At 42.3% G+C, this 24,796-nt stretch overlaps 3 protein-coding genes across 6 annotated transcripts in view; 1 reads left to right on the top strand and 2 right to left on the bottom strand.

The window, feature by feature from the left end:
• Nucleotides 1-93: 93 nt before the first annotated feature.
• On the bottom strand, nt 94-15,830 carry tecpr1b (tectonin beta-propeller repeat containing 1b). 4 transcript variants are annotated; one of them, XM_046076609.1, is made up of 26 exons: nt 15,695-15,830; nt 12,523-12,622; nt 10,990-11,222; nt 10,720-10,902; nt 10,455-10,577; nt 10,242-10,364; nt 9,506-9,680; nt 9,102-9,202; nt 8,898-8,999; nt 7,620-7,744; nt 6,903-7,516; nt 6,551-6,663; nt 6,282-6,437; nt 5,966-6,115; nt 5,639-5,796; nt 5,285-5,412; nt 4,687-4,780; nt 4,466-4,562; nt 4,296-4,375; nt 4,150-4,206; nt 3,887-4,061; nt 2,770-2,905; nt 2,540-2,632; nt 2,331-2,437; nt 1,993-2,112; nt 94-1,133 (listed from the first exon to the last, which is right to left on the bottom strand). In XM_046076609.1, the coding sequence occupies exons 3-26, from the start codon at nt 11,212-11,214 to the stop codon at nt 993-995; spliced, it is 3,576 nt and encodes a 1,191-aa protein (XP_045932565.1). In that variant the 5' UTR covers nt 11,215-11,222; nt 12,523-12,622; nt 15,695-15,830; the 3' UTR covers nt 94-992. The 4 variants fall into 4 exon arrangements, with proteins under 4 accessions (XP_045932565.1, XP_045932551.1, XP_045932560.1 ...); XM_046076595.1 differs by lacking the exon at nt 15,695-15,830 and adding an exon at nt 12,820-12,980; XM_046076604.1 differs by lacking the exon at nt 15,695-15,830 and adding an exon at nt 12,820-12,973 and having other exon boundaries at nt 12,523-12,625.
• On the top strand, nt 15,036-20,406 carry bri3 (brain protein I3). The gene is made up of 3 exons (XM_046028396.1): nt 15,036-15,663; nt 16,922-17,030; nt 19,022-20,406. Exons 1-3 carry the CDS (start codon nt 15,513-15,515, stop codon nt 19,152-19,154), a joined length of 393 nt encoding a protein of 130 aa, XP_045884352.1. The 5' UTR covers nt 15,036-15,512; the 3' UTR covers nt 19,155-20,406.
• Nucleotides 20,407-20,521: 115 nt separating this feature from the next.
• The window catches only part of baiap2l1b (BAR/IMD domain containing adaptor protein 2 like 1b), a 32,198-nt gene continuing 27,923 nt past the window's right edge, over nt 20,522-24,796 (bottom strand). Inside the window, exons 13-14 of the mRNA XM_046028385.1 lie at nt 21,524-21,570; nt 20,522-21,435 (exon numbers count right to left, since the gene is read on the bottom strand). Of these exons, the coding sequence (XP_045884341.1) occupies nt 21,363-21,435; nt 21,524-21,570 (120 nt within the window). The 3' untranslated portion in view covers nt 20,522-21,362. The remainder of the gene's footprint in view (nt 21,436-21,523; nt 21,571-24,796) is intronic.

Below are 24,796 nucleotides of genomic sequence, written 5' to 3' on the forward strand. Positions count from 1 at the left end.
CTGCCCATTTATTAAAATAAATACTTCTCTGCTGGTACCCCACTGCCAACAACTTGTTTTCCAGACCGACTGAAATGATGTCAGAACATAAAATAATATTTTTAGACTTTATTTCACATGTCAATGCCCTTGTAAGAAGAATGTCAAGTCATGGTGACATTCAGACCTGCCGTGCAGTTTCAACAGTCACGGTCATATCGTGGTCATAGCAGTTATGGATGGATGGAGAGAATACTAACAGGAAGAACTTTCCTTATTGCAGGCGGATAGAGAGGTTATCTAGTAATGCAGAAGGAATTTTCCAGATTTTTCTCTGCAGTCGTGATTAAAGAGCATTATGTTTGCCTGAGGCGTGAAGACCTCAAATTTTGCCAGTGCTTTTGGAAAAAGCCTTCTAGATCAGAAATGCTTTTTGTAGCAGTACGGGCACAAAACACTCCACTGCAAACATATATTAGGTCAAAACATGGAGAAACAAAATTCAACAAAAGCATAATAAATAAATTAACTCACATGCAAATGTATGTCAGGCAAAAACAAACAAAACAAGACTCTAAAAAAACAAGACAATGTAGGCTACAGTGGGATTGTGTTTGTGAAGACAAGTTAGTTTGGTAGCCAAACCTTAGCCCTTTATCAAAGTCCCCACTCTCTTAGCTTTTCACAGGACATTGTGTATAAGAAAGCTATTGCTAGATCCCAAAACACCCAGTAGCCAAAACCTAGTAAGAGCAAACACATGCACTCCCTTCAAGATCCATTCTATTTAAATGCTCTTGTGCTCCCTTTCCTGTTTTGTCATCAACAAGCCAGGGATTAACATTTATCCATCAATCAAGAGTCAAATCCAACCAAATTATACTGTATAAACTCAGTGGTATGATTCTGCATTCCCTTTACATGAAGGGATTAGGGCCTGTGGGAATGGTCTGAGGAGACAAATGTGGATACCAGGCACAAACAGGGCTGTGGCCGGAGGAGATGGGAGGATGCTACACACCAACAGCATTCCCGTTGACTTGTGTCAGAGGCCGCGGGGGGAGCGGGCTGCGTGGCGGTCCAACAGGAGGGGGATGGGGGGCACGAGGAGCCTCTGCTGAGTTCCCCCTCACACTGATGTGCTCCCATCCTCCCTGAAAGTCAAACACACGTAAATGACTCAGTACTTGAAAATAACACCTGCAAGCATCTTCATAACTATCTGCTAACTTCCTTTGCAAATTACTCACTGTAACGTGCACCAACAAGGCCACGATATTCCTATTAAATCAATGTAATAAAAATAATTAAAGAAGTAATTAAATAAACTGGCTGTGTGATATTGCTGTGCTTTGGTTCTGGTACAACAGCTGCTTTCTGCTACCTGAAATTCTGTCCTGCTCTGCAATCTAGTTAACCAGAACTCTTTACTTGCACTATTTCATATTTAGAGGAGAAGTCTGTTGATGTTCTGTATTTTAAATATTGCCCGTGTCCTCTGTGCCAGAGAGCTCCATTGAATGTCAGAAACTAAAAACACATTAGTGAGCCACACTGTTGCACTGGGTGACACATTCTTCATTATGATAAACATGGGCACTTTTTAGTCTTTTGAGTCAGTCCCACACACGCACTGTCCTGCTGCTGAAAATACCAACGTTTATTAGTCCTTCACTGAAAATATTTGCAGTATTTACTCCCATTTGAGTAATGTGTGCTAAAAACTTAAATAATTTGTCAGCTTTTTAAAGATGTATTTCTTCAGTAGGAACCAATGTGCTTGAGTAACACAGACAAGGATGGGAAGTCAGAAAGTATTACCACATTGTTGGTTTTGGTCTTGTTGACAATAAGTATATATATAATATATCTTTCCAGCTTTATTTTAATTCCTTGAGTGCCAACATTAAAAGCTAAAATGATTTTGAACAGAGATATATGGTCAACTAAAGTGTGTATGTTCTTTTATCATATTATCCGTGAAATGGGAATTAGAGGGGGTCATGGACTCACCCCTATACCATAGTCCCAGGACTGGCCCTTGGGTTGCATGGGTCCCACCCCCAGCCTGTGGCAGACAGCTCCAGGAGTCTCAGCAGGGAAGCCTGGGACTCCATCTGCTATGGTCCACACCTGGAGAGAACAACAGCCCTGAGCCAATCATCAGCCAGTCATGGCTCATTATCAGGTACAGTTCGCAGTCGGATCTTGCTTGTCTTTGGTGCATCACCATGCCCGCTGTCCTGAAGCTTTCTGAGGCGATGCAATTTAAATGGCTTTGGTAAATACAGTGTCCGCAAAGTAACCTCAACTTCATTTCCTGGAGTGACTTCCTGTCTGCTAATACTGACCTGGTCCAGCGGCCCTACAGAAACCGTGGTGACGTTGTTGGAGATGAGCTCCCAGGCCGAGCCCTGAGGGTAGCTGGGGGTGAGGCCCTGTCTGTACCACAAGTTGCCTATATGAAGATGAAAAGGGTTTATTTGATTAGAATTCATTATCTCCAATTTTGTAAAGTTTTCTAATAAAGTAGAAAAATGTGGTGTTTACTGCTACTCACTGTTTTCATCCACAGCATAGACAGAGGTCCGCCCAACAGACAGCTGTCTGAGGGTCTGCCTGAGGGGAGACGGGATGTGGTACCAGCATTCTCCTGTAGAGAGACAAGACCGCTGGAAGTTGGGCTCTATTTGGTCTATTACTGCCTGGTGCATGTACACAAACAATAAAAGCTTTCATTGACTTTTAATGCTGCATAGGCTACAGGATAAGAGAGAGAGGTCAACTGACCTGCAGGGTTTTGTGGGGAAACGGATCCTCTGTAGAACACAGCTCCGTCCTTGGCGATGGCCCACACTTGGTTGGCTCCGCCGATGGAGATGGACTTAAAGGGCTGGTCTGTGCCCACATGTAGCCAGGAGCTTCCCTGTGAGATCAAACACACTGAAGCATGAGAGAAGTGTTGTTTTCGACACACTGAAATACCGTAAAACTGATTAATAGGCCGGGCTTTTATTTGCTAAAATCACTGAATTGACCCTGCTTTTATTTGGGACAGGCGTCCATATGGAAACTGAAACTACTATGAAACAGTTTATTTCAAACAGAATATTACTTGTATAAAAATGATCCAATAATATCAAATACACGTCATTCATTTGATCTAGCTCCGACAGACGGCTTATGCGCTTTTATTTTGAAGGCAGCAACGTAATGAAAACAACATAACGGTGCATGATGTGAGAAGTGTGGCAGATGAGACAAAGAGAGATGGACTTTACATGACAGATTTCACAACTTGGATTAATTTTGGTGGTAAATTCGGTGGACCCATACAGACTAAAGGAATATAAATAATCAAGGAACGGAGACATTCGGACTTCAAAGGGAAACAGGAGTCTGCACTTTTCCCCCCCTTTTCATCTCTTCTCTCAAGAATTAGACTTGGGGGCTTTTTGTTTCTGTTAAATGAACTGAAAGATTGAATTGTGGAGAATCGAACCGATCTAATGTTGTGTAGCATGTCCATACTGACATACATTTAAATATTAATATTTGTATTAACAATCTAAGCAGCTTAGAAGCAGCTAAAGCTGGGCAACCCAGCGGGGTTTAAGGGGTTTTATACATCCAAAGAACTTCTGTAAAAACCAGACCAGGCGTTTAATGGAGACCTGCGTTTACTTGTCAAAATGTGTTCCCACACCAGGCTAGTAAACGGAGTAGGCGGCTATTTGGGACTCTGCTATTAATTAAAGTTTTACAGTAATAACAATGAAATCTAAGATCTATGAATATTCAGTAGATCTAGAAACAGTTCCTGCTGCTCTCACTGAAAATCTCTCTTGGTTCTAAAAGTAACTGTAAATGTTTACTGTCCGAATTTGTTCATCAGCACGTTTCTCACCGCAGGGTTCTGGGGGCTGACTCCAAGACGACACAAGACATCTCCCTTGTCACTGAGGGCCCAGACAGGGACCTGCTCCATCCTGCTCTGGGCCAGGCATGGCATCAGAGAGATGTCACTCAGAGGGATGGGTGGGACCTGCTGCCATGGACCTCTCAATGTGATCTTACACTTCCTGTACGCAGAATACGTGTTTATTTTAACGATGAAGAAACTGAGAGTTACACACCACAGAAATGTGTGAGAGTGTGCGTTAGTTTCACCTCGCCCATCTTCTGCGCCTGACAAAGTCTTTCATGGTTTTGTGGCCATGAAATGTCCTGTAGGAGAGAGATAAGTCAGAGTCAAATAGCATGCTTCTCTTTCTTACAATGTTGAGACAGCATCCTGAGAAATAACAGTAACGTACGCGGGGAAGTCTGCGGCGTACTGCCAGCCTTCTTGGTCTGTCCCTCCGGGGACGTTGTAGTCCACAGCCCACTCTGACACCTGAAACAGTTTTGTGTAGGAGAATTAGACGGCGATGAAACAACAAATGAAATGTGCGTGCAGGAGGGATTTTGCATCGATTCTACAGACCCAGGACCACTCAGGGGAGGGCGGGTGTGTGTTGCCTTTGGTGCACTCCTTCAGGCCGCTCTCATCACTCCACATAGGGCGGTCTGTAGGAAGTCCTCTGGAGCCCCCCACAAAAAGAAAAAGTCCCCCCCCACAAAAAACATTTATGTTTCCGGAGACAACTACTATGATCAAGATCGACTGCAAAGACTTAAACAGCGTGAAAGATGAAATGTTCCTACTTGTCTGTGTATCCTGTCATAGGGTTCCATCTTTGATTCTCATACACATGAACACTCCTGACATCAGTCTGCTGGTGCATCTGAACTGCATCTCCTGCAACACAAACATGGGCAACAATTAAAATGCTAGTATATAAAATAGTTATACATTTGTGTGTCTCTACAGCTGCAACAGGTGGCAGGGTCTTGGACCATGCTAAAGCAAGTGCACACAAAATGACAAGCTGTTAGCAAGAAGATGCATTGCTACGATCTTGTGTGTTTGCAAGTTAATTATTGACACTGACACAAATCTGACATTCTGCAGCTAATCATTATTTACATTATAGTATGTATAGATGGAATAAACATTTGACGTGTAAATAGAAATCAAAATAAAATTCCCATCTCAAATTCCCATCACCTAAAATGTCGACTTTCAAGAGAATCTGAGCTTGAGAAGTTGAACCAGCAAAAAGAAAAAAAATTATATTATATTATATTATATATATATATATATATAAGTAATTTAAAAGGACACATCAAAGGTTTGTGCATATCAGTATCAAGGAGAAGATGTGGGAAACATATTGGGAGATGTCTACAGGGGCTTGTTTACCCGGGGTGGGCTGTTGCCCAAAGCGCCCACTGTAGACCCAGGCGGTGCCGTCCCACCCGATGCCCCACACCAGCCCCAGACTGTTAGACTCTACACAGCGCAGGTGACCCGGGACCTGCCGCCAGAACCTGCAGCACCATACAGCGCAAGCACCCAGCGTTAGCCACATAATTGCTAGCACACAGAGACAAAGTGCTTCCACACACTGCAGAAAAGAGATTAGCAGCACAAATAATACCCACTTTCACCAGGCAGAGCGGTATGTACACACACACACAAACGCTGATGGGAAACCAAGTCAAGAGAAAGAGAGAAAACAAAATAAAGCAGACTACTAGTTGGTATCAGTCTCACATAAGGTCACAGGCCAGCGTGTGTGCAATTGCCTCCAGGGAGAAGGACGGGTCATGGACCATGATGTCGCCCTTTGAGGTTGTGGACCACAGGGCCTGTCTGGACGGGGGACCTGTGATCCCTCGACACTCACAGCAACAGTCAGACAACAGGCTCAACTAAACACACAGGACAGACCCAGAAACAACAGGGAACGTGATCAGCAATGAGCTTTAGCTAGTAGATGTAAATACTCGTAAAGTAAAAGACAAAAAACAGTTCTATGCTACATTTTCACTTTAGTGTCTGCTGCATGCTCTGTTTGTTTTTTTGTGTATTTACTGTTACCCAGTCATTCATGTCCTTTTCAGTTTGTGCGGCCAGTACCAGAGGCCACCTCTGTTTGGTCCTTTGGGCTGTGTACACAGCAAAGGCATAGTGGCAGTCCCTGAGCACCGGAACCAGCGCGGTCACTTCATTTATAAACACATGAAGGTACTGGAACAAAGACACAAGAAGGTGAGAATAAAGAGAGTGAACCAAACACAACTGCGACTTGTCTAGTTAATAAAACACATGAGGTGATCTTATTCTTGGTGCTATCCACGCATCTGTCACCTTCTAAGAGAATTTAACTGAACATAACTTAAACAGCAAAACCAACCTTTTTCTCATCATACTGTGTGTAGTAAACAAAGAAAATGCTGTCTTTCCTGCCGTCCGACTTGGTGGACTGCTCGAGAGCAACACCCACGTCCACCCAGCGCTGAGGCTTCCAGTCTCTCCACCAGCGTAACGCACCTTTACGCACCCACACTGACTGGCGAGGGACACAGAAAACATGTAGACACAGAAAATATGACAAGAGAGGAGGATATAATCAAGCCACGACAAAAAAAAGAAGGAGTTAAAGAGATGGAAAACCAGCCTTACGTGGCTTCTCTCCAGCGGTTTCTTGCTGATCTCCTCTCTGTGTTCCTGCTGCTGCTGTTCGCTCCAGGCTGCTGACTGGACTGGAGTCAGGGACAGAGAGCTGGTGAGAGGACCTGACAGAGAGACGCACAAGTCAGACGTTTAGACAGACAACCATAGAGATGACACGTATAGCAGATCTCTATACATGTAAAAACACACCACACAGACACAGTGTACAACATTAAAACAACACAGATATAAACTGACAATCAAATAAATGTGTGACAATGTGTTTTTTGACATTTGTAAATTGTTAACTGAGTAAATACATGAATCTTAAATTCTCACTGAATACTGGTTGTCCATATACCTGTAGGACTAAGCCAGGTGATCTGTGAACTCGCGTCCACATCGCAGCCTCCGCCAGAGATCCAGGTCCACACTGGGCCGTCCCCTTCTCCAACGCCCTCAGGGGTCTCCAGAGTCCCCAGGGCATAGGTGGCAGCAGCACTGCCATCTCCCTGTGAGGACCCCGCCGCCTGTGCGCTTCTAGCCGCTTCTGCCCCCTCCAGATCCACGTTCATCCAGGGGACGTCATGTCCTGCAGCCTCAGGGGTCGGGAGTATCGGGGCTCGGGAGGCCACCTCGCTCTCTTCCTGCGGTACCTCAGTGAGGGACGGTTGGGGCGTGGAAGTTTTGTCGCGGTCCGAGACCAGGCTGTTAATGAAGCTATCGCTGGCGGGGATGAATGGTTTGGGGGTGTCCTGCTGGGAGACTAAGAGAGTGTCCTCTGTTTTCAGGGGAGGTGTAGGTGTGTCAGCTCCCCCTAAAGGGACTACAGAGGAGGCTGCTGCCTCTAGGACTGGGGTGTCATTAGTGCTGTCCTGTGTTTCAGTAGGACCTAACTCTGAGTCCGAGTCAGCGCAGCTCAGAACTGAGCCTTGTGAGGCCTCCGTGAGATGGCCACTAAACTTACATTCACCCCTAATACACAAAAAAACACATACAGACAGAGAAGGGGGGGAAAAAAAGGTTATAAACAAGTTCACAAAATTCAAGAAGATTCGACTCAATTATTCATACAGACCTGGGCGGAATAACCTCTTTATTGCCCCATTGGGCAGAAACAGGGATCCAGCCGCTCCCGCTCGGTTCAGACGGGGTCACGCCCATTCTGAAATACAGGCCGCGGTCCTCACCTACCGCCCACACCTGACAGAAAAAGAGAGAGGAGTACAATGTAGAACAACAAAAAGGTGAAACGCAGTGATCACGGGCACACACCCACATACCCGTTGTAACATGTCATACTTGATTGAGCAATTAAACAAACACACTCAGTAATGACAAAAACGAAATTTCAGCAACAGCATAAAACTGATAGGATACATGTGGTAGAATAAAATAAAACTTTTATTATCACTTCAGTTGTATGAGAGGCACTACTAGGTCACAGGCGACTGTTACTTTATAAGGCCATATACTGGTGCCTGCCACCTCACACAAGCCATACCCATAATTACAGCCCTGAAATATGAAATATGGGATATGATGACGACGCCTTGGCCAGCTTCTAATTAGGGAGTCTCCCATGTGTCAGGCCAGTAGGGAAGTAGTCTTGGGATATATAAGGCTGGGCCTGAGGTGCTACTGCTGGGACATTGGCTGGAACGGCTGGCTGTACTCGTGTTACAGTGCAGCAGCGGGGCAGGACTAGAGGCTAGAAGGTAGAAGGGCTGAGGGGTGGGGGGAGGGGGAGGCAGGGGTGAGAGACAGGAGAGGAGGAGGTGTGAGATGTGGGTTTGCAGTGCTAGCAAAGTCCTTAGCAGTGATACAGAGCAAAGACTTTCTGCCCCCAATCCCAGCCCTGACCTGGCTTGTCCTGAAACCAGATCCACAGTTGAGGGTAAAATGAATCGTTCAGAGGGGAAGCAGCTAGAGTACAGAGGCTGGCTGAGGTGGAAACAGCCTATAATAAGGTTCAAAGGAATGAAAAATGATACTACTAAATATATAATTGACAAAAATCAAGTATATGTTGTTTTATGTGTCTAATGCATTTAAAGGTTATGTTGTAATACATTTTCATCCAATCTAGTTTTACTTTACTCACTCTACAAAAGGTAAGAATGAATAAGAACTGAAGACTTCTACAGACTTCTACTTGTGTCATTGAGTTTTTTTTCCTTCTAAAAACCCTTCAGCAGTAGTAGCTATAATGTTGAACCTACATTTTATACGCAAAAGTGACAAACACAATTACATTATGCAGTTGCCTTTGTTATTGTCTTCTGAATTTTATTTTTAAGGGAGGAGAGCAATACAATGTGATAAGGCCCAGGTTCTCATCAAAAAGGTATGTAACCTGGTCATTGAGTCCTACATCCACCATCATCATCTCCCCTCCGATGCTGATCCAGCCAGAGCCACAGGGGTTGTGGGAGTTCACGCCACGCCTGAACCACACCTTGAAACACATGCACATAAACATACAGATACGTTACCACCATAATAAACAGCTGCTATTAAACATGCTTGATTTTTATGCGTGTGAAGAGTATTCATTCACCTTATAGTCTTTGGTGACCACCCAGACCACACTAACTCCTATAGCCACGTGAAGCGCTTCAACCTCCTTTCCCGGTGATTCCACCTCTACCCATGATGTGCCTGACAGAAGAAGAAAATGTTGTGTGACCCTATCGCAGCATGCTGCCACCATTACTGTGGTAGTTGAAGTTTTTTTTTTTTTTTTTTTTTATATAAATCCTCGTCCTACAAAGCTACAGCTAGCTTTAATAGCACCTTTTGCTCAAATGACTTTTAATCCTTAACCATCATATTTGATTTTGAAAACTGTAAAGAAGTGTTGCTTGCTGATACTACTTGGGCGACTTCACATGCCGATGCTACCGGTGGTCCTTTCTGTGATGCTTTTGGAGGAGGTAAATGTGGACTACAATGAATGCTGACCAGTCGGGCTGTCCAGGCTGAGGCCAGTACGGACCAGCAGGTTCCCATCCCAGAGTAAAGCCCACAGCAGGTCTCCCGGGCCCGCCGATAGCTGAGCCACCTCCTTGGGCACTTCTACTTCCTCCCAGCTGGTGCCCTCTGGAACCCGAGGGTGAATGCCCTCTCTGAACCACACCTGCAGGGTCATGATAAAAACCTAAAATTGGACTGAGTGGAACATGGTGTAACATGCTCATTTGCTCAAAATGATAAGATATATTATGTTGATATACTGTATATAGATCATTAATGGAGCATCAAACCACATTATTTTAAGTATAAATTTAGCTGACCTTAAAGTTTGACTGTACATATGTAAATTATATGTGGTCATGCTGCCCTCTTGTGGCCAAAAATGTAAAGTGACTGTATCTGACTGTGATCCATGCATTCTCTCATATTAAACACATAGATTAAACAGTGTGTTTGATTTACACATATTAGACTGTATAAAAAGTGTGTAGAGGTTGTCGAGGGGGAAAACACATACTCCAGTGAACAAGAACAGGGTCTATTCAGTGCTGTATCAGTCAAGGAACTTTTACAATATACATAACTTTTTTTGACTTCCAGCATAGATTTTTAATAAACCTCAGGGTTGCATGTAATCATTCAAGTTGAAAAAAATTAAATATGGAGAAAGCTAGGTGTACTTCACATGCTCTAAAACCTGAGAGCGTTGATCCAGCAGACTGACCTGTCCTTGTTGGGACACCCCCCAGAGGTAGGGATACCTTCCAGACTGGTCACTCATCTCCCAACCACCACAGCTTATGTCGCAGAGCGGCAGGGGCGGCTTCCTGGGATTGTCCAGGGGGATCTGCAGAGGCACAGCAACATTGAATCTTAAGTCAGACCAGTCCTCAACTTGTCTACACAGATATATGGTATAACCAGACAGAGTCCAAACCTTCGCCCAGGAGCCTTGTGCTATGTATCTCCTGTAGCGGATCCACCGCCTGCGACGAACACAAGAGTTCCACTTCTTGTCCGGAGAGAAGTTGGCTGGGAAATCGACTGCGTACTCCCAACCCTGAGGAGAGACACAAACACAGTCTCACTAGAGTATGATAAGATATTTTATAACCCATTAGTCAAATCTAGAGAGATAGCAAGCAAGAAAAAAAGCATAGAAATAAATAAAAAGTACTGTGTCTTCATGTGTTGTTTCTTACCCCAGTCTGGCTGGGTACTCCTCCACAGCTCTGATCCACATACCAGTCTCCCTCCCACTCCCAGCTGCGGGAGGGCAGCTCAAAGCTGTGCAGCGGTTGAGGACTCATCCCGGTCACGTCGCTCCACGGCCAGCGGTCAGTGGGCAGCAGAGTGTCAGTGAAGTTGTCCACTGGGTTCCACCTCTGGAAACATACACAAACAGAGCAACCGCACTTCAGCATTACGGCATCTACATTGTTGTTGACAACAAACAAACAGCTTGGGCTGACCTGGTTTTCATAGGTCTCCTCTCGGTAGCGGATGGGGGTCTCGCTCGGTATTATGTTGAGGTAAACATGGTGGTCGCAGCCGATGCCCCAGCAGTGGCCCTTCCCGGCACTGACGCGCTTCAGCTCGAGCAGCAGGTCGTCTGCGCGCTCCCAGCACTGGCCAGCTGTGGAAAGGCTGTACACCCTGCCATACACATCCACGGCCCACAGCAACGTGATGGGCATGATGGCCCCTGAGCGGAGAATGCAAGATGATCTTTATGACTCGGTGTACTTCAGCTTTATTATCGATATACTGAAGAGATACAGCAATGAGTAAAAGCTACATTTGCGTTTAGATTCATCCATGACCTATGCACTCATAATATACTATATTTTATATTCTGTTATATTTCTGTACCATACTTTATAACATATTTAACTATATTACTACATTTCACCTATTATTTTATATCCCATATATTATTCTATATTCTGGTAATATGTTATTCATATTTATTATATTTCTATATCAATACAGACAAACACTAAGTATCATTACTTAATCATACATTGTATTTTTCTGGTGTATGCTGTTACAGTAGATGGTATCATATTACTCTTACATACACTCTACTTTGCTGCTACTAATCACAACACTATGTCGCCTTGTAATTTTGAGTTTCAACGCTCTTATATAGTTTACATTTTTTTATTTCTATTCTTATTTTAAATACTTATTATTATTTAGGTTTTACTTACTCCATTTATTTAAACTTTCTGTTTTTTGCTGCTGTATCACCTGATTCCCCCTCTGCGGATCAATTAAGGCTTGTTTTATCTTATCTTAATGGGAAAGAGGAATAGGGCCATAAGAGAAATAAATGTGATGGGTTGTATCATGTCATCAGAATTCACAGCTTAAAATCTGCATTTCTGATTTTTATTTTATTCTCAGAGCAGATTTCATTTTTTTAGTATAACTTGACTCTCAAAGTTTTGACGTCAGTCTTGAACTCTGGCTTTATTCTAAGGTTTCTAAGATTATTCTTAAACTATACACTGTGCTTTCCCCCCCTCTGAGATTCTTACTTTTTCCTCAAAATGACAAGATTCATTTTAGATGTTTTTTCTTCCTCAAAGTGACCAGTGAAACGTGACATTTTGGTTTTAATTTGAAATTTCCGACCGGAAGTCTTTTTTATTCCAGGTGCTTAGCTTGACGTTTGCCTTATCGACTGATACTAATCCGCTACAGTATTGACAGTCACTGTGCTTCGGCTACAGCTGTACATTCAAACAGGCATTTATTCGGTTTATTTAAAACCAATGTACAGTTATGTGATAAAAAAAACGCAGCTGCTTGAACTTTAGTCTCAAATTCAAATAGACGGAAAGACAGAGAAAAGAAACTGGAGGCATTTAGCCTATCAAATTACAATGTTTTTTAAGAGTGCAATTTCATACAATAAAGTTAATGTATCCGACATTAAACCTACTGGTGTGAAAGTAAATCAAGGATGAAAAACTGTGAGGGCTCAAACAGCAGCCTACCTGAATATTGGTATCCGATCCGCGGTTGTCAAGGGAGTAGCAACAGACGTGTCATGGCATCAAGTGCAACAGCCGATACCTGCCGTCTGCGAGGCCCATGCTGCTAGGAGACATTCAAAGCCCACGTTAAATATCAGCACAGTTGGAGTGACAGCGTGCCGTGCAGCGCTAATAACACAGAGAGCTGACATCGAGTCGTAACGTTATGCCGCAAAGTCGGTTATAAGCTGTTTACATGTCCAGGATGCAGGCAGCGGCCAGCCAACCCTCAGAGGCACACACACTGCAGTTACTTACATATGAGGCTCTGTCATGGGCAACACCTTCACAGCGGAAAAGAAGTAAAGGCATTCGTGCACATCCCGGGAGTGTTTTTTAATTCACATTCAAGACCAGAGGGAAGCTCTGTCCAACTCAGGAGTCCACAACAGGAAATGGCGGAAGTGTCGCTCTGATTGGTTGAAACGCTGCAGGAGTGTGGGATCTCTCCCTCCTATTGGTGGACACACAGGAGCCCCAGGTGTTTATTTCTGACGACCGCTGCTGATTGATGCGCATATTTCAATAATTTATTCAGCGCCAAATTAATTATTGAAACGCAAGGGTGGTTTTACTGGTTTGGCTACAGTATATTTAATACAGAGGGGGGAAAAAGTCTAAACCGATGTGATCTGTGTCCTGCACGGACAAGAGCAAGAACGTACAGCCTGACAACAGGGATAAATTAATGTCAGAGTGGTGCGCAGAAAGTTTAAATCTAACTTCCTAACATATGATATTTGATAAAGCAAACGCCACGATGCTGCCTTGCATGCGCAGCACCTCGGTCAGATATCCTCACCCGGGGAGTCCCAGGTTCAGCACCTTGGACACAGTGGTGCCCGGTGGACAGTAACTGAGTACATTTACTCATACACTGCACACTGTACAATTTTGAGGTACTTGTACTTAGCATTTTTATATTCTGATACTCGACTCCGCTACAATTCAGCAACAAATACTGTACTTTTTACTCCACTACATGTATTTGATAACTTTTGTAAGGAGTAACTTTGCAGAATAAGATGGATAGTAGGGCAGCAACTAGCTACGATTTTCATTATCGATTAATCTGGTTAGTTATGTCCAGAAAATTGTGAAAAATGTTGATCGTGTTTCCCAACGCCCATATCCCCAAATGTCTTCTTTTGTCCACAACCCAAGTATCGAGAGGGGTGTGAAGAAAATATAAAAATATTCACATTTGAGAAGCTGAAATCAGAGAATATGGACGTTTTTTCTTTAAAAAAGGACTCATAGCGATTAATTGGTTATCAAAATAGTTGGCGATTTATTTAATAGTTGACATCAGCTCTAATAGATAGTACAAAATATTACGTTAAAAGTTTATTGATCCCTGGGGGTAAATTCACAAGCTACCTAGCAGTATATATTCTATTTAAAATTAGCCCTATTTTAACATTAAATAAATAAACACATTAAAGCACCAATTATAACATACAGTATTCTACAATGGCCATTCTGCATAATGAGTTTTTACTTTTGGTAGTTTAAGTATAATTTGATGCTAAATAAAATTAAAAAAAAAACCTTAGTACTTGTTCCACCACTGGTGGTGACACACTTTAGTACACAATGTAATTATGACCCACCTGTGCTGCAGGGGGATGCTGTAGACCAGCTGACCAGCAGGTGGAGTCCTGCATTCAAAATGTTACAAAAAGTAGTTTTATCAATAAAACGTACTTAAAGTATCAATAGTACTCACTGTGATATATTATTATATATGACATCGTCAGATAATGTTAATAGTGAGGCGTCACCGTGTAAGTATAATTTTATGTTATGCTTAACTACTGTATGTAAAGTTAGGCACCGTAGTCCAGTGGTTGTCCAAACTTGGGGTCAGGCCCCCCTGCAAAGGGTCACATATAAGTCAGAGGAGTCACGAGATGATTAATGGGACAGGAAAGAAATCTGCATTAATATTTTTACTCCAGGTCCTGTAGATAAAGTCGCTGTAACACAAGAGAAAAAAAGCGACTACACATCACCCTTAAAATGCACAAACATCCCCTCATAAATAAATAAAACGTTAGGCTGTGATATTATTTCAGTAGTTTGTCTTTAAAGTTTTGATACTCATTATAACTGGATCCCATTACTAGAGTGAAAATCACAATATTTTCTATTTTTAACTCACTTTTGTCCTCCCCCAAACTATCCTCTGATTAAATCTGAGCAATTATGCAACATTAAGGATAGCCCACTCATAATGAGGACAGCAATTATGTAAGTCACAGTGTGAACAGGTTGACCTCCCCACGTGGGGTCCACTCAAACCCTGGCGCTGTAAACCAATTACCTAACAAACTGTATGTAAATATTGTCAATGTATGCATCGTGTTATAGGCGTAGCGATCGCACGCTTTTGAGATAAAGACTCTGCAGTGCACTAGCTGCATGCAGCAGCTGCACCACAGCCTTTTATTTTCACGAGCTGTCGCTTTAAGAAGCCTTTCACTGCGCAGAGGCGCTACAGCAGCTCATCACATGATTTTTCTCTTGTGACAATCCGGACAGAAAGGAAAAGCCTCTCTGACTTCCAGCTGAGTTACAAGGTGCTGCGATGACAGATTACTGTTGTTTTGGTACCAATGGACCAACTGCAAGTGGGGAAATGGAGTTAAGTTAACCATTACCAGACTTACTCAATCCATTCCTGTTTTCAAAGTGGACATTTGGTAAATATTTGGGGTTGTTGCGCCGACGGAGTCAAAGTTGGCGCATGGAGAGGGACGAAGTTTCATTTTTGCGCAGCGTCTTTTCTTTGTTTTTGTCAGCACTACGTGCCAACCAACGTCGCACGGCTTTCCGGGCAGCGGAAACAAAATAGCCGAAGTTCAGTTTTTGACCCTTTCTGTGGCTGGGGTAGCGTTAAGTTAAGGGCAGAGAGCGAGACAACTTGAGGACACATTACGACGGGTGAGATGGTGGACAGCAAACCCCTTCTTCAGGACAGACCTCCCGCCTACAACGCCGTCCCCGGGGCTTATGAGTGCGGCCCGCAGCAGCAGCCGCACGGCTATGGGGCCATCCCCCAGCCGGCCCCGCCGCCGTACCCGTACCCTGATGGCCAAGGCAAGTAGCCCCGTTCATGTCGCACACTTACACGGTCCTCCCGTCCACCAGAAAGTAGCCAGACGGGAAGTGAGGTCTCACTTCTGCCCACTTCCGTCTTCGTTTAAAAGAAATATAATATTCTAGTTCGCTTTGTTTCTGGGAGCGTCAGGAAGTCAGAGGGTAAATTTTGGAACAGCGTGCCTGAGATTTTTTGAAGTTGAAATACCTTGACGGAGTCATTAGTTTCGTTTATCAGGTGCTACACTGTTGCGCATGCGTGGTATGTCAGTAGCATTGTCTGTTATTCATATTTACCACCAGTTACCACAGATTACAAGTAAAGTTTATGGTCAGATTATTTAGTATCAGCAAATCACCCAGTCGGTGTTTTTATACGAAGCAACAGACTGGGAAATATTAATGTTGAAATTTTGGCATTGTGCACGCTGCTTTGTTGTGCTACATTAGCCCCTGGCCTTGTACAGTACAGGTCTGCTGATGTCATCTGACCGTGGGCAGAGTCCGACAAGGAAGTTTGCGTGTCATTTTCATTCTGGAAACTAGCCTGTTGCAACTCTTATAAAACTACTGTGTTCTGTTCGAGTTTTAGTCTCTCTCACAAGGAGACAGAAACGTGTTGGTAAACATTTCTGAGAAGGCAGGTGTGGATTATGGTATCAAAGTTCACCAGGTGACTTAAAAATCACTGCAGATGTACACAAGTGGTGGAAAAAAAAAAAAAACAATATGGCCTGACAGTGTGTCCCTCCAAAAACACTCACAACACGTTCACACTCTAATCAGCTTTGACTCGGTCATAACCTGTTCTTTGACTTTCTCCAGGCTTTTATTTATGGCAACCTCATTATAAGATCTGCTTTTTGGTAGATCTGAGCTGTGTTTATTATTGAAAGGCATGACGCTGATCCCTCTCATTGCCCATATCAAGCTATCCTGAATATATATTCATCCTCAGCACTGCTGGACTAAAGCTCTATTAACTTGAATTTGAAATGGCACAATAGGTTCTTTCATTGTGTCAGTGCTTATAGAAGTTCATTAACTTGTGTTCTGTTAACTATCTATTGAAGTACTATCTGAACCTGTTCACACTATTAAGTGCGGCCTTTGGTTGTGAGTATGTGTCACTGCTGAGTGTGCATGGTCACATTCATGCTAAAATCCCCTGAATAAAACTCAAAATGTGGTATGTAACTTTCTAATTATTAAATATTATTTATATAACAAGTATGCCATCACCTTCTGTCAACCACAGGATACCCGTCAGCCCAAATGGGCCCTGCCATTGCCCAGCAGCCCTATGCTGGGACTTACACCATCATCCAACCCTCTGTAGTGGTGGTGGGAGGCTGCCCTGCCTGCAGGTGAGGACACATCAGAACACTTTGATTTCTCCAGTCTCTAGATTAGCACATGCTTAAAGAGGAGTGTCCCATGTTCACTGTGACTAAGCTGCTTCTCTGAATCTGTGCACAGTTCCTTTTTTGAGGCTGAAACCATCCCTTTCTGTGTGTGTGTCTTTGTGTTTAAACACGTTTGCTATCTGTATGTGTTTTCATTGTTCCTAGTCAGGCCTACAGTGTGACCTGTTGTTAAGTGGTCATGGCTTTCAGTTTTAGGTTGTTTTTTTTTTACAGGCGTTTCACTGTGCATGAGTCAACATCCTGTCAGTCAGATGATTTCAGCCTCAAACATGTGACGGAGCGGGTCATACCACATGGGGCCCAAGGTAGCTGCAGGATGCAATTCACAAGCGCACCAACTGGAAATCAGATTTACTCCCGATATACTGTATCTCCATTCCAGGAACTTGAAGAACCGGGTTATGTAGCTTTTCATTTCACAGCAGTGCCGCAGGATTGTTTCTTCTCACCAGTGAATGAACTGTTGGGTTTTGGTTATTTATGTGCTTGCTTTGTAATTCATGCAATTCATTTCATGATTCTCAGTCTCTCAAACTGTAATATGAAATCAGTTTTAAATAAGGATGACTGTTGACTGACTTGACTAATTAGCTGAGACTGCAGTGATGAATTCATGTATTTAATTTAAATGTTTTGCTCTACAAAGCTGTATTTCTAAAAGTACCCTATAGACTTACACACCCGCACTAGTATATATTGTGTTTGTCTACAGCATGTGAAACAGAAGTGTTGAGAGAGGCTCGTACACTTAGCATTTGCATCATGACCATGGTTACTTGCTCAATGAAAGCCATAGTTCCTGGCACCAGTGTACAAATAAGTTGTGTAAATACAAATACTTCCAACATCAGCAGACCAATCACTGTTTGTTTACAATGCCAGTTAAGCAAATTATATTTTAGGTAGAATAGCTAACTAGAATAATATGAAACCCAGTTCATCACAGCAGTGTCTAATATTTTCACTGTAATTAAGATTATTTCTATTTAATTTACATTCCAAAAATCCATAGCCATGGGACACTCTTTAAAAGCAGTAACAGTAAGTGCTTCCCAAAGTGGCGTTTCATTTCCTGTCTCTTTAGGAGCTAGGCCTGCAGCAGATTTGCTGGCCATGCTGCTGGTCGGTGTGGTGCAGTCACAAGACCATGGTTAGCACTTTGTTTACGGGACTCTGGATTAAAGCTGCTCTGAGACACCTGAGATGCCTTCAAGACGAGTTGGTTCATGTTCTGACAATTATTTGGTTCTTTTATTTGACTTATTATTATTATTTTATTTATTTCCACACGAGGCAAAAACCCTGTCTAGATCGTACTTTTTTTGCAATCAACATAAGCTCAGCAACCCTTACATCTTGCACACTATGTACATTTAAGATATTGTAAAGTTAGATGTCTAGTAGTCTTAAAGAGGTGGGGCGCACTTGTAAAATGTGTTCTTGGCAATAGTTAACTGTACATTAGTAATAGTTATATTGTTTATTCAGTGTAATAAATGAATAAACAAGTTATTCTGATATGAAACTATATCATTGAATAGCTTCTATTTGTAACTCCAAATAGCCTACAGCCAGGGACTTGCTGGACCCATAATGGTGTGTCTCATGGTTTCCTCTTTGCGTCTCTTTTTTGTGTCTTTGTGGTCATATTGCGTCTCATGGGGATGTTTTGCGTTTCTTTGTGGTAATTTTGCATCTCTGGGGATGTTTTGAATCTCTTTGTGGTCATATTGTGTGTCTTGGGGATGTTTTGCAGCTCTGTGTTCATTTTGCATCTCTTGTGGATGTTTCCAACATGGAACTTTAACACTTGTTTAAAAAACAAACAAAAAAAAACAACAACTGTACCTGGTAGGCCTGTTTAGTAATCAAAAGTTTTTCTCGTTGGTATGTGTTCCTTTCTAATGGTTTCTGTTATGTGTGTGTTGCAGAGTTGGTGTCCTAGAGGATGACTTCACCTGCCTGGGGATCCTATGTGCCATCTTCTTCTTCCCCCTGGGTCTCCTTTTCTGCTTCGCACTGCGTCAGAGAAGATGTCCCAACTGTGGCGCCACCTTTGGCTAGAGGGACCAAACCACGACTAGTGCACCTGCTCGTGATCTTGTGCATACACACATACACATAATCCAGCATTTATTTCTTTTTATTTTGTTATCTTTTCTTAATATTGCACATTGCTGTTGCCATTACATAATGTACATCAAATGATCAAGTGATATTACCATGAATTATGATGAGTTTTTATTAGAGGAATTCGTAGTCTCAGTGTGTTTATCTGCTAGTTGAAGATATATTCTAGCATATGTAAGTGGCCAGCTGTTGTCAGTGCCTTCACTACATGCTGAGTGGTCAGAGATTCCATCAGTCATGATTTCGCCTGTAGATTTCGCTCAGTCATCCAAGCAACTGAGCAGATTCCTTCTTGTTTCGTCAAGCCAGAATGAACATGTAGTTCTATAGGATTATTTTTCTTCCTTTTTTTGTCTTTGCTGGCTCACTGTATACATTTTTGTGTTTAACATTGTGCTTAGCAAAATTGTACCCACCACAGCATCCTCATAGATCACTGATGTATTTTATTTTTTTCCGGAAACCCCTTTTCTTGGGAGGGTGGGGGGCTCAGTGTGGAACACATGGAAAAACACGTACATGTTTAAAATACGACATGTAATGATCCTTGGACATGAACTGTGCTGGCTGAAGCGATGGACTTGCTTTGGACAGGAAGCCCGCACCAGTTTGTTTGTTTTTGATTATTATTTCTTGGGGCCATATTTGCACTCACCGTTTGTTTGATTCTTCTGCTGGGTTGTGCTTTTCCAGGGCCAATGCAGACCTCAGGTACATACAATCTGAAATGCCCTCGACTTTACAACCTCAATCACTGTTTGACTTCGGACTTGTACCTACTTCTAAGAGGAAAACTTTAATAGGAAAGTGAACACTGCTCCTTTGATATGTGGAGTTTCACTTCAAGAAAGCCTCCTGAGTAAAAGCTGAAGAAATCTCTCAATAATGTGTATAATCTCTTGGATTTTTATCTTAGTACTCTACTCTGTGACAAGTCACCCTGCCCCATTATTCCCAACCAGACAATCAATGAGAACGTCCATGTCCCTGTGTCTGCAGTATCTCCATGTCAACGTCTTCCATCGCAGAAACATGTTTTCTAACTGTCCAAGGCAGAAGAAAGATAACTTGGTGGATAGGATTAAAAAAAAAAAACCTTCTTGCTTGAGAAAACACACTACGCACGCTCTTATGATTGAGGTTCTTACTTTTTATATGAGTTACTGTAATTAAAAGTGAATGCTAATTATGTTGTTGACTGCTTTATTTATTTTTCGATCTTTTTCAAATAGGTGAACATTACTCTTGTAGATGCACTAAAATATACAGTTTGCATTCTGAACATTCAAACTGACCACAAGTTGAAGAAATACATTTTTATTTTTTATAGAGCAAATTCTATTACGGGTGCAATGAGAGAGGGGGAGGGGCATGTGTAAAGATTAAAGCAGAAATAACCGTCGATGTGAAGATGATTGTCACCACTCATGTCCATAAGAATGCAACAGCTGCATGATATTTTTACAGTAGGTATGTATGTGTCATTAAGGCATAAGTCCTGTCTTCAAGATTGTCTAGCTCTACAAAAAGTTAAGTTAGATGGCAAAGGACAATATTTATAGCATCTGTTGTACAACTGCATATACAAGAGGGACTTCAGGTTCAAGATCACTTGTGTGCCTTTTTGGATGCATCTCTTTTAAAACTCCTGACAGCATTTGACAGTCATTTTTAAATATCAACAGTGAGATGCAACATTTTCATAAGGACCTGAAGGTGAAATGCATATGTCCTCTACAGTACATTCTACTGTCCTATGGCAACAGAAAAGAAATGGCAACAGTCATTGTGATGATTAATAAGCAACATCAACAGTATAAATACATTGCAGTATTGTCATTTTTATTCATCCAATTCTCGAGTGCAGGTAAGAATGTGGTCATTTAAATATCACCACCACAAACAGGACAAAAATATACATGGAAAATATATCTATCTTAAATACATGATCATCTGTTCTGTGGATAAAACTGTTCCAAAATACTTCCATAGGAGAGTTTGCAACAGTGAGAGGATCCTGGATTCAAAAGGCTTTTTTTCCCCCTCTCTCCCTCAGTACTGGCCAAGTTTTGTTCTATCCAAACCAGGAGAATGTGTTGCTGGAGGTCCTGGGAATGGAGGATGTGCAAAAATGTGGGCAGATCAGATGACCGGTGCGGAGCGGTCGTTGGTGACAGTTGGGCGTAGCTTGACTGTGGCAAATGGGTTCCCTCCCCTGTGAAAACGCAGCAGAGATGAGTGATGAGTTCATGTTTGGGTAAGAGAAAGACAGATCATCTCATTCATGTTCTAATGTGACTTACGCGAGGTAAGCGGGCGCAGGTCTTGAGATGCCATTAGCCTGGACAGCCTGAGGAGAAAACAGATTCACGATCACCTGAGTGACAAGGCCCACACTCACTGTAACACAATTTGTCGTTACATACGTAACCATGACACATTTGCTGAATGAATAACTCAAATCATCCCCTTTTTTGTCTATTGAATTAGTGGTCTCATCTCAGCAGAGAGTTGCACATACGCAGTACCGATCAGGAAGCATGTTTACGTAACAACACATTATCTTTCAAAAATCAACCTGCTGGCTGTTGACAGTCACAAGTAGGGACATACTCTACTGAACATATATCTGTCAACCCTGAAAGGTAAAACTGTCAGTTTAGTTTAATCCTGCCTGGAGTGGCAAGCACTTGTTTATTATCTGTTTTGTACTACATTAATTTGCATTTGTTTAAAATTGGTCATTATCAAAAGGTTAAAAAAGTTTTTAAATAGGCTGCTGAAAATCTCTATATTTCCTGTTTTTTTAATCTGGCACAATTTCATTTGTAATTGAATAACCTTGATGTACAGTACACACACACACACACACACATTTTGCTGAAGGATTGGACACACTGCCGAATGGACAGTCGAGGGAAAGTACTTTCTGGGTCCTGGTTACACCTTGGAGACCATGTACAGATAACAAATATGTGACTGAAGTGAGAAATGGAAGGAGGAAATCTACCTGCAAAAGACACACACACACACACACACACACACACACACCCACACAAACTGAAGTCAACAAGTGTGGAGCTGTCCTACATCACTCCCTATTTACCATTTAGTGCATGACATTTACTGTCCAGCTCTATTTGACGTTGTCAAAATATTCCACAGTTGAATGAAAACACGCATGTGAATACTCACACAAAAGGTACATGTCAGAAATCTCAATTTACTTCTATGATAGTGTCTATTATATAGGGAGTAGTGAATGACTATATAGGGTGTGTTTGCTGACACAGCCACTGTTTTGTGAACTGTCTACCCGCTTAAGTGCTGAAGATAAATTGTTGATCTTCCTGGCAGCCCCACTGTCCTCCTGTTTTCAACCTGCAGTACTGCACAGAGTCCACAAGAGGTCAGACATGTATAGAGTGACTGATGACACCCCCCATCCGGGAGTGTTTCAGTCTTGGCACCGAAGATCTCAGGCTCTCAGATAACGCTCACTCCCTCTCTCCATCTTCTAAATATATTCATTCCTGAGAGTCATTATTGTTTCCTTAACACAAAGCACCAAACCAGTGAGGGTTCCAGGCTTTTCCACTTGCCCGTATTCATTCAGTTTATTTCCTGATCAGCGCAATAAACTGATGCAGCACACACATCATACGATATATTATACAATAATGTTCATGAATGTTGCAGCCACAAGTTGTTTACTAATCCAACACGCATGCGCACACACCAACACACAACCTCAGCCACCCACATACACTGAGCTAAACATACATTTTATAGTATTATAGTCTACTGTAAGAGTGGAAGACATTTCGCTGCATGCATGTTTCTTCTGGGATCTGTGTGGGATCTTTCAATAAAGTTAAAGCAAGGGGTTTTGTATGTTTCTAGGAATGAACAAAGGATAAACGTCCCTGTTAGTGACCTGTATTTACCCAGAAAACGGACGAAGGGACAAAGAGAAAGAGGAATGCATTGAAGATGGAGAGACAAATGTAGAGATGTGGAGATAAACAAACGGCAATGAGTGAAACAAAGAATGAAGACAGGGAGGAAAGGTGGGCATCAGGTTCAACCAGAGTGGAAGTGCTCTATAATGTTAGTAGTAGAGAGATGCAGGCTGGATGTGGACTGACAGGCATGGCAGTGGAGATGCACACACGAGCGTATGGTAATCCCTGGCCCTACAGCTGCATGTCTGCAATGTGGCTGTGGACCAAATGAGTGGTAAATAATGGATACTGTAGAAGCAGGAAAGAGAAACATATCTCCATTTGCCATCTGACCTCTAAACCTCTATCTGGGTCAAACATCACAACCTACCCGACCAGAATAGCCACATTGGCTGTGCGTGTGTGTAACGTCACTGTTTTTGTATTCTGTTGTAATTGTGTCTGCCTAGGCTGTCCATGTACATAATACAGTTTGACAGGTGCAATGATAGTATTATATATAAATAAAAGCGTTACGACAAAGTTTAAAACATGAGACTTAGAATGACATACTGTATATTGACCATTTCCAGTTTGACACTTAAGTCCATATGTTAAGTGAAGGTTCTAGTAAACTTTAGTAAATCAATGGCACGTACAGTGCATCACTTAAACCTTTGATCTTTCAGGGAACATTCAGGGGTCAATGGACTCCACTTGTAGGTGTATCCATATAGACCAGAATAGCAGTGTCTGTGTGATGTTGATGTTGTACAAATGCCTTCGTAGAGGAAAACCGCAACTTTGGCTGATGCTTTGCATCGTATGCAAAAGGCAGAACATTCAAAGAGTAATGGCTATAGCCATGTTGGTATGGGAGTTGGCTGAAACAATAATGCTATATAATGATAATAATTCTATGTTGGGGAATGATCAACATATTCAAAACCATCTGCTGAAATACAGAACGCTTGATTCATCTTTATGTGAGGAGACTTCAGGCTGACTCTGCTCTATCCCAATATTACTGCCGCTTACTGGAGAAGAGACTCCCAGAGACTCGTTATCAGTACACTGGGGATTATTGTATCAAAGGTATCTTCTTTACAGCTGTACCCTGGCTCAGCTTCTGTATTCATCTCCTACAAACATGTGAGGATGAACAGAGTCCTCTGACAGCAATTTGGGAGAGAGGAAAAACTTGGAGTAAAGCTGGCGCTAATCTAAAACATTTTTTCCCACAAAAACAGAGTTTCTCTGTCCATCATCATCTAAGGTGGCTTTTATGGTGATTTTTGGATACCCTACATAGAGCTGAAAGTTTAACAATTTAAAGTTCCCAATGCACCTGATGGAGGTTTTTAAACAGGTAAAGTGCTTAATCAATGTGTCTTCTGCAGTTTGAGCAACCTAAACCTCACATAACGAAAGTCAGCAATATCTTAGTTAATGAGCCATACTCATTTTCAACATTTTGTACCACCTCTGCCTCATGCTGAGCAGGACAATCTCTGCTTCTCAAAATATTTGATTTGTAGTATTACAGTTTTTTTCTACAAGACAGTGTGCTGATCTTGCAAATAAATATTAGACTAAAGCCAAGTATCAAGAAAATAGGCTTAAATCAGTATT

The sequence above is a fragment of the Micropterus dolomieu genome, linkage group LG02, assembly GCF_021292245.1.
Source record: "Micropterus dolomieu isolate WLL.071019.BEF.003 ecotype Adirondacks linkage group LG02, ASM2129224v1, whole genome shotgun sequence".
Lineage (NCBI taxonomy): Eukaryota > Metazoa > Chordata > Actinopteri > Centrarchiformes > Centrarchidae > Micropterus > Micropterus dolomieu.